Source organism: Rhea americana, unplaced genomic scaffold (assembly GCF_003343005.1).
Source record: "Rhea americana isolate MKP2758 unplaced genomic scaffold, rheAme1 scaffold_11, whole genome shotgun sequence".
Taxonomy (NCBI): Eukaryota; Metazoa; Chordata; class Aves; order Rheiformes; family Rheidae; genus Rhea; species Rhea americana.
Genome location: NW_028185150.1, coordinates 6,911,816 through 6,928,107, shown reverse-complemented (window position 1 = coordinate 6,928,107; position 16,292 = coordinate 6,911,816). Strand labels below are relative to the sequence as shown.

Genomic DNA, 16,292 nt, shown 5'->3' with positions numbered 1-16,292 from the left:
ATTAGGTCAGTCCATTTATGTGGCAATAATAACTATCAAACAAGCTAGATAAATTCCACTTTTAATRGTAAAGCAAAATGTATATGAGAAAAACAGCCACTTAGTGAGTAAATCTGAAAGCTTGCTTGGGAATTTTGAAGGAGTTGCAATTTAAAACCAAAATAAACTCTCTTTTACAGCTTTCAGGGTAGATTTATAAAAGACACACAGCTGAGAAAGAGTTAGACTAGCTGTATAAATTGTATGTCTTGATGCAAGTGAAAGGTAGGACGAAGTCCTAGCCCATAACTACATATTGAAGTAGTTCAATTCATTCAAAGGCTGCARCTTGCCAGTGCCAGTGATCTTACACATCATGGTATAGACTTACCAGAAGGAATAATCTTATGTATAGCAATAGAAGTCAGATCACAAATCGCTATTGCATTTCTCAAAATTAATTACATCAGTGAAAATTCTGCTCACTGATGGTCTTGAGAAAACAAGTGGCTCAAAATCTTTGTTTAGAACTGTCTCCTTAGGAAATGGGGCTGTTTATCAAATAGCTGTTTAGGTTTCCTCTTACCTCCAGTGTCATGTACACAGTACTAATTGCTACTTTGATCTCTCCATCTGAAAGCTCCTTGAGATCCTTCAGCATAACCTCCTCAATATTTATGCCTGTTTGAGAAAATAAAAAAAAATCAGAACACCCAAATATCTACTGGTGACCAGATACAACAACATGAATTAAGAGCACAGCTTGAATCTTAATGCAGAGTCTTCTGGGTTTTAGGACGTCCTATGAGGAATCTAAAACCAGCATTAATATATTGATGCATTACATTTCCAGTGGTATCTTTCAAGCAAGCGATTTAAAATCAAAAAGCAAAGGATGAAGAATCAAGTCTTTTGCAATTACATTGTGTGAACACTCACATTTTTGAAGTGCACTAAATTCTAGTTCTTGATAAATGTGTGCATAGTCCATCTTTATGTCACTTACATGAAATACTTCCAGAAGGACTAAGACACTGAAAAGCACAACTGTTTCATTGTATTTATAAAACACTCTGAGGCAACACAAATAGGTTCTTTCTATGTAAATCAARTAGTGAATAAACCAGCTAGGTGCTGGTTTACCACAGAAACAGAATGTCTATACCGTAGAGAAACAGAAGTACATATTATCATCAGCAGATTGTAAAATTGGAATTGCTTCATCTTGTAAACAAATGCGTTATGCTTAAGTGTAATATATTGCAAATGCACACRGTAAGTCCTTCTAAGTGGTGACATCTGTCGAAAATATTATAAATATGTATTTTGGAACACAGTCATACAACACCATCAAAAATATAGACAAAACAGCCAAATATCCTAACGAAAAAGCTCTGTGCCACTTACTTCAGTGAAGACAGGCATCTAAAATGCCCACAGAATCATAAAGCTTACCTGAACAACAATAAAGAATGTGTTCACATAAGCGATTTTTAAGAGGGAGCCAAATACACACTTAAGGCAAACAAATCAATCACTCTCTACTGCTCCTGTATAGCGTCCAGYGACAGCATTCAACCTAATGACAAGATGAACTGGCTGCTGTTCATATATTCACTATATTTATGAGTCTAACCTTTTCAAAATATTTGTATGTAGCCAGCAGACTTTCTTGCGGTGTACAGTCCTCTAAGCCTCAAACGACTAATGAATTCATGAATTTAGGCCAGAAAATCACAATTTCTGTGTGAAAGTTGGGGTTTTTTATGCTGAATTGTCCTAGTATTGCCTAGAATACCAAGTACATATAGCAAAATATTCATCAGGTTCAAAGAACTTTAGAAACTCATCATCAAACTACTAATGCAAATACCACATAGATGTATGCAGTGCTAAATATCTATCTTGTAATACACAACAAACAGCAGCAATAAAACAACAAACGGGTCTATCAAATGGCCCTACTCCTGTGAGTACATAATGATTTGGCAATCAACACCATGTAGACTGATTGAATCTTTCTGTTATATACACTTTACCAAGATTTTTATTGGATATTAGGGTAAATCACATGGGTCAAGCGCATGAGGAACATTACTAAACCATCTTTCATAGCAAATGGCATTAAGCTAAGCACTGAGTTCAGCAAAAGCCATTTTCACTGGGTCTCTCCAATCCAGGCTGCGTTCAGTTCAACCCTGAACCTTAATTTCTCAACTGACTTCCAGTGTGCAACTTCAGAAAACTATCAGAAGACTAATTCACCTTGCAAATTCACTGAAGAAAAAAGCCAAGGAAGTAGCATCCCAAATCTCATTCCTAACCATCAACTAGGGCAGCCATCTCAGGCTGAAGGTCTGAATTCAGATAAGAGAATTCTGAAGATGGGTGGATAGAGAAGGATAAAAATAGATTATAATCCTGCATGGACTCCGTATACCTGAAACATCTAACAGAGAAATGGCTCAGTATTTCAATACTCATTTTTTGGTAATGACTTGGTAGCAGATGTCATTTAACAAAGATTGTATAAAGTGTGAATAAGTTAGTATAACAACTTTCTTCAGGCTTTCAGAGCATCCCTTCACAAACCTGTTACCAATTCTGGGCTCAAATGCACCCAGTTTTCATCATGGAATAAATAACAAATGTCTTCAGTCCTTTCTAGCAGAAAGAAATGAAGGAGAAGTACAGTTTTCCCACTGATTCCTTAACCTTAGTCTGAAATCAAATTTACTTTATCTATACAGAGCCTTAATAGTGGAATCCTCAATTAACCTGGAAAGGTTCAGAAGAAAAAACCCACTCTCATACCATGTAGGCAATTGCAACACAATTCCTGCACATGGGCTGACACAGTGGTTATGCCTTAAATTGGGTCCCAAGTCATCRTGACAAATACTTAAAATATACTTTTAAAAACAAATAAATTAAATATTAATTTCATGTATCTGCAAAAGCAATGTAAGACTATTTCAGAAGTTCAGAAACACAATTCTGTGGTTCAGAATGTCAGTCTCTTATAACTACCATTACCTGTAACTGTCAATGAAGAAAGCTCTCATGTTGCAACTACTCTCACCACATGCAATAAGCCAACCTATTCAGATGCAGTTGCATAATTAAATTTATAAAATATCTGAAAAACATAAATAAATTGTATTACTTGGAGAGTTAAACTGAGTCTCCTGGAGAACAGAGATAATTTCCTCCCGTGGGGGCAGATCTGGAAACTTTTCCTCCAGCATTGACAGCACTTTCTCCTGCTGCTCTGTAATTCTCTCAGGCTCCAAAGACATGCACTTGAAGAGAATGCTTCCTGAAACATTGAAAAACAAAAATCAATACCTCCTATAAACAGCAAAGAGGTCCTAGAGAAGCAAGAACGTTTCCTTCACGGCCATCCAGGTCCTTTCTTTCTTGAATCTTGTTTCCACTGATGTGTTCGCTAAATAACATACTAAAATGCTGTTCACACAGAAAATCTTCCTAATATGAAGATAGTTTCTCAAATGTGAGCTGGATGGCCTGTCAGGGCCTATGCTACAGCTAACTGGCTGCTCCCAGCACAGTCACACTGTGCAGCATGTTAGCGCAGGTCTAACACAGTTCTGCAGCATGGCCACTAGCTAGCAGTGGGTCTCAACGGGCCTGAGCAAGGCTGTTGCTCTAAGCATTAGACTAAGAGTTGTTAAGTTACATTAACTCTAAAGGGAACACAGGCTGTTAAGCTAGGAAATGGTAAATCCATACTGCTAACCTTCTTTCTACAGATATAGCTATCAACTGCTAATATGCACAAGCAATATACCAATATAATTAGCTATACCATCAAATGAAACCAAAGAAATAAAACAGTTTTCATTTCAATTACACTTTTCAGAAAATGATGGGTTCTGTTACATTGCTTTACTTCACAAATGCATCCAGTCAGAATTTCTAATGGCAATTATCCTCAATTTTTTTWAAAAAATTGCCTTGAATAGAATTTACAAAAGACATTTCAAATAACCTTAGAAATATGAAGTCATATGAGTCACAGGTCGTTTCAGTGCAACGGACTCTGATTCCATGCCAATGAATATAGAAGAAAACAGCACATTTAGCCAAACAAAATGACGCATCAGATTTTAAAAGTTAAAAGAAACATAGTCCATTAAATAATTGTACTGCAACTGGTATGCTCTTACAAGGAGGTGAGCTTGACGTATTTTCAGACAATAAGGTCACCTTTTAACTCTCAAGAGGCTGTGATCCCATTTATTAATGCATGCAAAGATAACTTTCACTACCAATTGCTCATACTAAATTAAAGATAATATATTTACACTTCAGCATTGAAATTATTTATTATTGTATAGCACATAGGGATTTCAAACAACAGTATGACTCTATTGCACCATCCTACATCCATAAGGCAACCAATACAAAATGGTATAAGATAGTTACGACAAGCCAGAGAGAGTTATTACAGCCAAGAGATGGAAAGAAAAACTTTCTCTCTCACAAGACTGACTAGAGTTAAGAAYTGCCCTCACACATCTTAACATGACATGCTGATCCCTTTGCCACCAAGGCACAAAGATTGGTTCATACAGAATAATGCACTAGTGATCAGCAATTCTGAATAAAAGTACAGATTTACTTTTTATACAGATACTGTATGTATTAAATAATCTCACCAATGACATATAATTCAAATACACAACAATTATTCAACATAGTAATACAAGGGATAAATTTAGTATAATGTGTTAACATGGAGATACGGTAATAAAACATACACACCATAAATACTCCTGTAGTATCAGATATTTACTGAAATCATAGTTTTCCTGATAATTAGGTAAGAACTAGAAAATTAAAAACAAATATTAAATGGACTTACAGCTATTAAATCAAAAAAAAACAAGAGAGAGTTAGTTTTTAAAAACAGGAAAGTCAAAAACTATACCTACAAAATATTTGCTTCTAAATTAATCTTATTAACAGTAATGCTTAATGAGCCAAAATTTGTTCGTATTAGGTGTTAAAACCTGGAAATTCAGAATTCCATTCTGGGTTTCTGTTATAGATATGATAACTTCCAATATTCTGTTAATTTTCAGCTGTCTTTTCTTCAATTTCTCATTGTCTTATCATCATTTTAACACAACATTCCTGCCCCATGTGTTAGTACTAAAAGCATTAAAGAAATACAGACTGAGTGAAGATTATATATACTGGCACAAACATTTAGAATTTTTTTTATTTTTAACATCATAAATTTATGTACACTAAACAAGGCTCCATAACAAGCAAATTCCAGATGTCTCTCAATTAATAACTGCTACATCTACTCATACTTGCAAGATAGGCCTTTTTWAAAAAAAAAAAATCTCTTCCATATGAAGCAAATTTCTCAACCAGCAGCCTTCAAGGTTAATTCATCTAACAGCATCCCTGAGCTGCTCCCACCTCTAATCGCATGACTGAATCTGTGCAACATATTCTTGCCCCTACCCGGGAACAGCAGTGGCCACAATGACTCATTTGGGCCACAGCTTAGTCCTTCTTCAGAGCTGCACCTGGAAAATCGTAGCTCAGAGAACAGGTTATGTGAATCACTTAAATAACAGCAATTGTCTGCTTTTTTGGCTCCTTCCGCCCCATTGCCCAGGAGCAAATAGGGGTTTACCCACGCAGAAATGASACTCTTGCAGAAAGTACTGAACCTGCAATGCATGTTCAAAGTCATCACAGAGCTATCTGCTGGACAGAGGCTGCAGCATATCCCATACAGCCTCTCGGCAGCACTAGAATGAGATAGGCGGTCTATCCATCTGCATAGGTCTTCAAACACAGAATGTGTCAAACCTCCACTAAAATAAGGGTAGAAAGGGGAGGAGGGTGTTGAGGAAGACCAAGCAGAGAAACTCCAAACACAAACATACTGGAAAATAAAGTAAAATGAGTCATGAGCTGTACATCCAGTCAAGCTTATCACTTCAAAAATCAACATGGCATCAGTCCAGTTCRGAGTGTACCTAATTGAACAGAAATTACTACTATATGCAGTTTCCGATTCATTTTAATTCCATATACTACATATCAGTTCAGCCTCATTACAGAACTGATTACAAACTGAACAATAACTACACTACTCAATCAGTTCTGGATTCAAATAAGCTGTTAGATGAATGCATAATCTTCCTAAACTATGACAAAAGCTCAGAATTTGAATAAAATATCCTTTGCTTTGTTTCTCACTGAATCAATTCCCAGACTATTACAATAACATGGAATAGATTATTAGCTTTTTCCTTCTATTTCAGTATTTCAAACAGGTGATGATCATATCCAGAACAGAGATAACTTCTGCGCAGTTCAGGGCTGGGCCTGAATTAAATCAACCAGTCTCAGGCCCAGCGTAGCCCAGGCTTTCTAGGACCAAGAAAACGGGTATAGGGAGGCACAACAGAAAAGGGAAAAGAAGGAAGATTTCTCCATGTGCAGGACATCAGGAGAACTGGCATCAGAAAGCAGGGATTACATCGAGACAGGGTCTAACAGCCAGGTCAGGACCTGGCTGTGATTTTGACACAACCACACCAGTTATGCAGCACTGAGGAATACTTTTAAGTACCTGTTTTCTAAAATAGTATATGGATTTCTTTCACACCACAGTAGTTTTACTCTACTGTTCCAGCAGCATTGTTTCTGCTGGAAACTAGTTTAAATCTCCTAAACACATGGATTGAGGAGAGGGGCCTTGTATGATGGGTGAGCAAGGAGCTCTTGGCCAAATTCAGACAGAAGAAGAAAACACACAGAATGCAGAAGAGGGGACAGAATACTTGGGAGAATTATAGGAATGCAGTCAGGGTATGTAGAGATGCTGCGAGGAAGGCTAAGGCCCAGCTGGAATTGAGTCTGGCAAGGGATGCCAAGGACAACAGGAAGGGCTTCTTCAAATACATCAGCAGCAAGAGGAGGACYMGGGAAAATGTGGGCCCGCTACTGAATGGGGCAGGGGCCTTGGTGACAAGGGATACAGAGAAGGCAGAATTACTGAATGCCTTCTTTGCTTCAGTCTTCACTGCTAAGGGCAGCCCTCAGGAATCCTGCAGCCTGGACGYGAGGGAGAAAGTCTGRRGAAGGGRAGACTTTCCTATGGTTGAGGATAGGATTAGAGACCTTCTGGGCAGGCWAAACATCCACAAATCCATGTGCCCAGATGGGATGCACCCACGGGTACTGAGGGAGCTGGTGAATGTTGTTGCCAGGCCACTTTCCATCATGTTTGAAAGGTCCTGGAGAACTGGAGAGGTGCCTGAGGACTGGAAGAAAGCCAGTGCCACTCCAGGCTTCAAAAAGGGCAAGAAGGAGGACCCAGGCAACTACAGGCAGGTCAGCCTCACCTCCATCCCTGGAAAGGGGATGCAACAGCTCATTCTGGATGTCATCTCCAGACATATGGAGGAAAAGAAGGTGGTCAGGAGTAGCCAGCATGGATTCACCAAGGGGAAATCCTGCTTGACCAATCTGATCGCCTTCTATGGTGGAAGGACTGGCTGGGTAGATGAGGGCAGAGCAGTGGACGTTGTGYACCTTGACTTCAGCAAGGCTTTTGACACTGTCTCCCATAACATCCTCCGAGAGAAGCTCRGGAAGTGTGGGTGAGATGAGTGGACAGTGAGGTGGATTGAGAACTGGCTCAGAGGGTCGTCRTCAGTGGCATGGAGTCCAGTTGGAGGCCTGTGGCTAGTGCCGTCCCCCAGGGCTCAGGACTCGCTCCCATCCTGTTCACCTTCTTCATCATTGACCTGGATGAGGGCACAGAGTGCCTCCTCAGCAAGTTGGCTGATGAGACCAAGCTGGGAGGAGTGGCAGACACACCTGAGGGCTGTGCTGCCAGTCAGAGAGACCTGGACAGGCTGGAGAGCTGGGTGGAGAGGAACCTCCGGAGGTTCAACAAGGGCAAGTGCAGGGTCCTGCACCTAGGGAGAAATAACCCTAGGCACCAGBACAAGCTGGGGGCTGACCTGCTGGAGAGCAGCTCTGCAGAGAAGCACCTGGGAGTGCTGGTGGATGACAAGCTGACCATGAGCCAGCAATGTGTCCATGTGGCCAGGAAGGCCAATGGTCTCCTGGGGTGCATTAGGAAGAGCGTTGCCAGCAGGTCGAGGGAGGTGATCCTGCCCCTCTACTCAGCCCTGGCGAGGCCTCAGCTCCAGTACTGTGTCCAGTTCTGGGCTTTCCACTACAGGAGAGACATGGAGCTACTGGAGAGAGTGCAGTGTAGGGCTACAAAGATGATCAGAGGGCTGGAGCACCTGCCCTGTGAGGAACAGCTGCGAGAGCTGGGCCTCTTCAGCCTGGGGAAGAGAAGACTGAGGGGGGATCTTATCAATGTGTACAAGTACCTGAAGGGAGGGTGTCAAGGGGATGGGGACAAACTCTTTTCAGTTGTCCCGTGTGACAGGACAAGAGGCAATGGGCAGAAACTGAAGCACAGGAAGTTCCCCCGACCGTGAGGGGGAATTTCTTCACTGTGAGAGTGACGGAGCCCTGGCACAGATTGCCCAGAGAGGTTGTGGAGTCTCCTTCTCTGGAGATATTCAAGGCCTGTCTAACATGCTGTAGATGACCCTGCTGAGCAGGGAGGTTGGACTAGATGATCTCCAGAGGTCCCTTCCAACCTTACTCATTCTGTGATTCTGTGATGTTTAATCACCCCAATCAAAAGCAATGGAAAAATTGCTTAGGACATACCATGGCAGCCCACCATGCATTTCTATTGGYAACAGTTTGGATCCACCTCTTGTTTGTCATGTATGCAACAAATTCTGGGTTTCTTCGATGGGAAGGCCAGTCCTGGATTCGATCTGACCCCTCGCAGGCCACATACACTACTGCATAGTTATAAAATCCAAGAGAAGACACACAGTTGTACCGGTGTTTAGACATGCAGTGTACTCCAGCATCTGACAAGAAGCCCTGGCCTTTTGCTGCTCAGTTCCTCTCAGAGTTGACCTCTCCGTGTATTTTGATCAGGTATGGTATTTTCCAGTGAGATAGCAAACAATGATCCAGGAATTTATCACTTAATACAAAAATGAAATGTAGTCTTTCCTGAAATAATGCCTCAACATAGGCAGACATCTTACAAAGTTTTTTTGAAAAGATTTTTTTTTCACCTGTCACAGCAACACTGCAGTCCTTGTAATCGCCAATTTTTCTACTAAGGTGAAAGGAAGAGAAGGAGSCTTCTCAAATTAACAGGGTGTCAGCAATCCCTAAACCTAGTATCTGTTCTTCCTTTGTTCTTTAACACTATGCTTGTCAGCAGGAAAGAAAGGTCTTTTCCGCATATCATTGAGAAGCTGGAATACTCAGCATCCCTGTGAGGACTAAGATGCCAGCGAGTTTAGAAAAACAGTTTACTCAAGGTACTTCTCCTTGACCAAAGGTCCGTGGTCCATTTGGGCATGTGCTCTGTTTTAAGTATCTGCTGTAAAAGACAGACAGGGGTTTAGAAATCTTCTGCAGACTTTACTGAGTGCTAGTGCAACTCCCCTCGGGTTTCTGAAAGCATTGCAGAAGCTGTTCTGTCKGCTGACTAGCACAGAAAGACAAAAAAGAAATACAGAATAGGCAATACAAGATTCAATATTATTTCTGCATTACCAATATCTTTTCCTAGGGAAAAGTCACTAGAAAATAGGCTGGGCCTCTTAAAAAACAACATGCATTTTATTCTTTTATGCAAAGCAGCCTGGAAGTGAAGCACTAGTTTTGCCAAAAGCAATTGCTGTGCATTAATATTAAACATGATCTAATGAAGGCAGAAGTCGTTTTGGGAAAACATTAAGAACAGCACAAGCATTTCCAGAATGATAAGTCTGTGGTTGAAAGGAACAGTACAATGAAAATACAGATGTCTCTCTTGTCAAGTTTTTGTTCCATGACCTGGAAATAAAATAAAAGGATAGGGAGAAGTGGAATACCATCAGTTCCTCATGGAAAGACACCCCCCTCTCAAAACAAAACAGAACAAAAAAGCCACCCAAGCAAGCAGCCTTCATGGTAATTAACGGGAAAGTCATTAAACTGGAATAAAATGTGACCTTTCAGGCAAGGAGAAAAAAAAAAGTTGTCTTCAAGAAAACTGTTTCCATACATAACAAGAAAAATATCAGTCCAAGTAACTACAGTGTTTGGTGGCATTTAGAATGCTCCCTTCTTTCTTGCAAATGTATTAGGGACGCACTTCATGACCAACTAGGGTGAATCATCTGACTGATATACAAGATAGAACAAAAAACACATTGGCAACCTTCCCAAAGTCCTTAAAAGGGCACTTCTTAACATTAGCCTGACTGGCTAGAATAACAAACTAATCTCCTGCTGAAAGTCAGACTGCACTAACAGGGCACAAAAAAAGGCCTCAACAATGTAGCACATAACCAGCAAAAGCAGATTCGTATACAAACATCGTACAGTCTTGCTCTAAATCTGTATTTACATGGTGCCGTCTGCACCTTGTGGCATCCTTCAAGGCTCTATACAAATAAACATAAGGAGGCATTTTTGTGAGTGCACTGACCCAAGGTACCTGACAGTGAGTGCCTGGAATCACATCCTTGCCAGCTGGCTGCATGAAAAAAATGTAATGATTCAGCAGTTTAATGGATCTCGAGTTTGGCAACAGTCCCCTTGTAAACATCTCTGGGGAAATAAAATAATACAGGCCCAAGATTCTGGCAGGTTTTGTAATTGTTTGCTTCTGGCTCCAAGCCAGGGACAGGACAAGCTCTAACTTAAGGCAAATAYGACTGTACAACATTTTGACTCTCAGAGCAGGTTTTACTCAAAGCCCAAGGGTAGAATTAACTTAGAGCATGTCTGAAGAAGAGACAAAGATACCAGGAAAGCATTCAGCTGAAAAAGAACGTCCTTAAATATTAAACTGACTAAATCAATAATGTTCAGTTTTGCATGGATGCATCTTTTCTTGTGGCTGTCTCTTTTTAGACTTCAGAAGAGCAAGTTAAGTTTGTTCAAAGATGAAATACAGCTGGTTATAACATCTATAAACATCAACGTTTATTATTAAAATTAATAAAATTGTTAACAGATTGTGAGGAAGAAGAAATCTGAAAAAGAAAACAAATGACACTGTCACAGCCACTATACGATAATTATTGGGGTATGAGATATTTTATTGTTTTAGAAGCCTTATAGCAAAATACTACTGGAAGACCGAATTAAAATGAAAGGCAAGCATTCCCCACTCAAGAGATTCAGAGTCGGGGGCTAAGATCTCTCAGCTGTTTTACGAAAATAAACCCCACGTTCTTCGTACTCTCACAGGCAGGCGTCTGCTCCCCAACTTCCCCCAGCTGACACATACAAACAATTCAGRCAATACAGGCCTTTACCGCAGAGGCAATGTAGAGGCTCTACACTCACAAAACATCCCTGGAGCACCGGGTAATCCTGCTAAAGCAACATATATCCAGCCCCTAAACAAACACGTATTGGTGATGAGCACAAAGCAGCCACACCTTCTTGCAGGCCATGATATGATAAAACATAACTACCTTTATTTTCTAAGCTCACTAGGGAGACAGATTTCAAAACCAGTAACTTACAGACCTGGATCTGGCAAAAGTCTGTAACATACACAAAACCCACAAAAGCTGGACTTGAATAGGCTGCATTTGATCTTTTACTTTCAGATTGAAGTGTTCAATCTGCAGTCTACACACATACATTTAAAGCAAAAGATTATATAGTTTTAAACTATCAAAAGCAGTAATGGGATTCACYGACTTTTCTGAATTTGCAATGGTAGATTCTTATGTGTAGAAAAACTTCTATTACATTTTTTATTATACTTTTTTATTACACGAACCATCCCAGAACTTGCTACTTTATTTAACCTTCTAAAACCAACTCTGTTAGTGGGAGAAGTAAAAAAAAAAAAAAAAAAAAAAAAAAAAAAAAAAAGTCAAGTTACAAGTGCAGTTACTATCAGTTAAGTTTTGCTGGCCACTTCGCAAAAACAGGAAGGTAGGTAACCAAAAATCCACTAATTTCTGAAAACACCTGCTATCAAATGCAACAGTTCATATTAATTTATTTTTAAAAAAAAACTAGAGGACCAAAACATGCTTACACGAACTACCATGTATAGTACTTACATACGTTTTTTCTTATTATTCAAACCACTGCTTCCTGACATTTTCCATCATCAAACAGGTATCCTAAGAGAATCTCAAATGCCATCCTAGGTTCTGCCATGAAAATTGATTATTATGCTTGGTCATTTGTCTAAATTTTCTAGAGAACCATTCAACAGAATTTGAAGCTTATAAAAATATTTTATGGCAGGTTTACTAGTGCTTATTAAAATGGAAAGGTTCTAAAATAATGGGCTGAATCCTGTGCTATTTTTAACACYTTTTCCATGAAAAATGTAGAAAAGGCTTTGAAAACACTACCTTTTGTACTTTCTCAAAATATATGCATTATTTTACCTATCACAGGATCAGCCAAATGACAAGCCAGAAATCCAGTAGCTTCTGAAACCTAAGTGTAGGCAAGACTTCATAATCCTTATTAAACATTAATAATATAATAAGATATTAATAAACATTATTTTCCTAAAARGAAATTTAACAATTACATCAATTTAAACTTACTGCCTTTAAAATTCAGTAAACAATAGTAAAATTCAGTAAATAGCTGAAAAGCAGCAATCAGTTCTTCACAACTCCAGTTTTATGTTCATTAAATAGTTCTGCTGCAGCACAGAAACTAAGGAAACTTAAAACAAATGATAAAGACTGAAATGAACATACTTCTGACTGTTGAAGTCCCACTGATTTATATTCTACTGGGCAAATAATTCAAAAGAAAAAGGGAATGTAATGAAGATCTGATTAAAACATTATTAAATATCACATCACCAAAACATGATTCTATACAAATTAGCACAGCCAGGAGAAGCTTTAACATGTAAGCATTAGATTCCCATCCATATTGCTGTCCACAGGCAGGCAGAGCCAAATTGTCAATGCCGAACAGCCCCTGGAATCAAAGTCAGATCTGCACAGCTATTCCAGCTACCCAGCTGGTATGTCGACAGCTCCATTTAATATTCTTGTCTAGTGATACAGCAAAGACCTCTCATGCCTATTTTTAAATGCACATTTTTAATATTCAATATAATGTTACTCTTTAACAAACTCTTTACTCCCTGCTTCTTTTATGAAGCTTCCCGTGGTCTTTAAAGGGATTGTTAACCAAAGAATGGATCACACTCTTTCTGCATGAGCAGATTCAGAAACACTCCATTAAACCTTTCAGTATTTAATATAAAGAGTAATCTCTCACCTCTGAGGAGATAAGCCAGTTGCTGAGTGATTAACTCTGGTGCCTCTTGAAGAATCTCTTTTACTACTAGAGAGGAAGAAGACGCTTGTAACTCCAGGCTGCCGTCACATTGCTCATCTGGATTGATGACTTTGACAACAGCTGATTCCAAACTTTTATCCTCACTATCAAGTAAATTTAAAAATCATATATATTTTTCTTTACAGTTGTTTGATCCTTAAATATCCCAGCACACCCTTGTTAATTAATTGGGTATTATTAGACGCTGACAGACAAATACTTTGAAAAAAATGCCAGATTGAAATACTAATGTCATTTTTATTCAAATTCTGCCATGAGGCAAAAAAAAGTCACTAGCTCCTTCACAACCACATCCTAAAACTGCACTTTTGGAATGAAAACTTCACTGTTTTTATTGCTTGCTCTATCACTAAGACTTAAATGTTTACTTTTGGACTACCAAAATCTTTTAAAAATTATAATCACCAAAGATGTGTACTGAAAGTATCACCCTTTTTTATATAGGGGAGATCTGCTATTTTCCCCATTGGATATTTTGGCTACCTGCAAAACATCTTTATTTTGCATTTCCTCCATTTCTAATTCTGCTTATAATACAAAGCCAAATTATACGTTGTAATAGAAAAAGCAAATCATAATTCTTTAAAAGGAAGAAATAGAGACAACAATAAATATAAAGCAAATCTTACAAGTAATTTTTACTTTGTAAAAGTGAATGATAGTATATACTGAGTTGGTTGCCGTTTGTTAAAGAATCAACACACATTTCTCATTTTAGATTTTACTTATTTTTCTTCGAGTCTATACACACCTCAGCATAGGGGAGTGCATTTTGGGGAGTGGAAGGGAGGAGTCTAGCAGGACAGCTAGGCTATTGCGCAGATGGAAAGTTATTTACCATAAGGAAGGAATATTATCATATTTATCATAAAGGAAGTCCTAAAGAGAGCTGGAAGTAAGCAGCATTCTCCACTCTAGACAAACAGGCAGACCTTTATAAAGAAGCTCTCTCTGTAAGTTTCACCCTGAGCTTATAAAGATTCCCTCACAATGGCAAGAAGATGGACTATAGTTTTCYGCAGAGTAAGTTGGAGCCTTTGGCACTGAGGGCTTTTGAGGGAACTGTTGGAGTTTGTGTGGACTGCAAAAACCGCACAACTAAACAGAACGTCTTGATGAAGTGARAGTAGAATTTTTTATGTTGCTAGATGTACTTATAACACATTGTATTTATTCCTTAAGTTTTCCTTAAGGACAGTGTTTTCTGTGTGTCTCAGATGAACTTCCATCTACCCTTAAGTAGATCGTAAGAGCAAATATKTTTTGGTCATCTCCAGATCAACATGAAAATCTTTTTCCTTTAATGAAAGCTAAGAAGCAGAAAAAAAAAAGAAGCAGAAAAAAATCTGCTCTTTTGTTTACTAGTCACAAAAAATTTTAGGACTATTTAAACTAAATTAAAATATCTAATCTAAGCTCTGGGAAGACACAAGGTAGTTAAAAAAGGGACTATTCAAAGTGATGGAAAGATCACTACATTTAGTTTTGTGCATGCACTGGGCATAATAGGAAAGAAAATATACTTTAAGTTCCTTCTATCCCCTATGATTCCACAGCAATAGAATAACAACGGCATAAATATCACTGACTTCATACTCAAAAAAGCTTTAAARCACAATTTTTAAAATAAGTCAGGCCCAAGTAAGCTATCTTGTACATACAATGCAATACCTTGTCAGCATGCTGCCGTTTACAAGTGTTAAAGACAATTTCCCTTCAGCATTCAACTGGTGCAAATTGATTTCATCTCGGAAGATACAGAATGACTCTGGGATATTCAGCTCCTCCAATATAAATCTTGTTTCTGTGAAATAGCTGAAGTCTCTTCTTGGTATGTTCAATACTGGTAAGCAAAGAACATCAGGAGGGCTGACCTGTAATGTAGGTGTGTATTGGTCAGAGTTGCATAAAACAAGACCTGCTTTTCATTAGGAAGACGTTTTAACAGTCTGAGTAATTAGAAACAGTTTGAATTTTCCATTCAATATTTCCCCCTTTTACTTCAGTCTTTACAAACAGCAGAAATTTCACTTCTTTTCTTGTTCTTCTGTCTCTATGTATATCCAGCAGTGTTGTTGGGAAACTAGGAGGGAAAAGGTATATATTCAGTTTTGAAAAAAACTTACTTCTGTTTTTCAGGAAAAGATTATTTTATCTTTAAAACTCYGTAAACAAAAACTGGCGATGCTTGGGTTCATTGGACTCCAATGTCTAACGCCGTGACACCCCTAATCAAACTCTGCCTTTCAAAATTGACTGGTCCTGCATATCTGATGTGGATGAAGACGCAGATCTATCAACATGTACACTGAGAAAGGTCGCTTTACTCCTGACTCCCTCTACTACGCTTACTGACTTCAGCAGGGCCAGGAACTCATCTTCTTGATACCACTAACCTTTTTATAAAATGGGGAGACCTTTACATTCTTTGACTGTGACTGTTAAGAAGAGCAAATTCTTCATGTTACCGGCTGTTTCACAATACACACATTCAATGTTTAGCATACCAAGACCTACCTCTGTACGAACTTGTGAGTGCAACTTTAAATACTTATAAATAACAAACAATTAACAGTGATCCATCCCACCTCCAATAGTCTATTAAAAACAGTTACCTAAAGATCTGTGATTTGTATTGCAGGCCTTAGGGTATAATCCATTCCAATTCTCAGAAGATTTGCAGAAAATCTGTGCATTGCTTAAATCAAATATAACTGATATATTTACCATTTGCTGGCAAGTGCGCAGGGGTGATTTTTGCTCCTATTGAGTAAGCCACCTACTCTACACCTACTCATTAATTTTTGTGCAGAAAGAAATCTAGATTCTATTTAAAAATCTCATCTTTG

General features: G+C 38.7%; 1 protein-coding gene across 1 annotated transcript in view; it reads right to left on the bottom strand.

Moving 5' to 3' along the window:
• Positions 1-16,292, bottom strand: part of PRUNE2 (prune homolog 2 with BCH domain) — a 128,232-nt gene that overhangs the window by 98,546 nt on the left and 13,394 nt on the right. Inside the window, exons 3-6 of the mRNA XM_085312267.1 lie at positions 15,115-15,317; positions 13,363-13,526; positions 3,146-3,298; positions 566-660 (exon numbers count right to left, since the gene is read on the bottom strand). Of these exons, the coding sequence (XP_085168393.1) occupies positions 566-660; positions 3,146-3,298; positions 13,363-13,526; positions 15,115-15,317 (615 nt within the window). The remainder of the gene's footprint in view (positions 1-565; positions 661-3,145; positions 3,299-13,362; positions 13,527-15,114; positions 15,318-16,292) is intronic.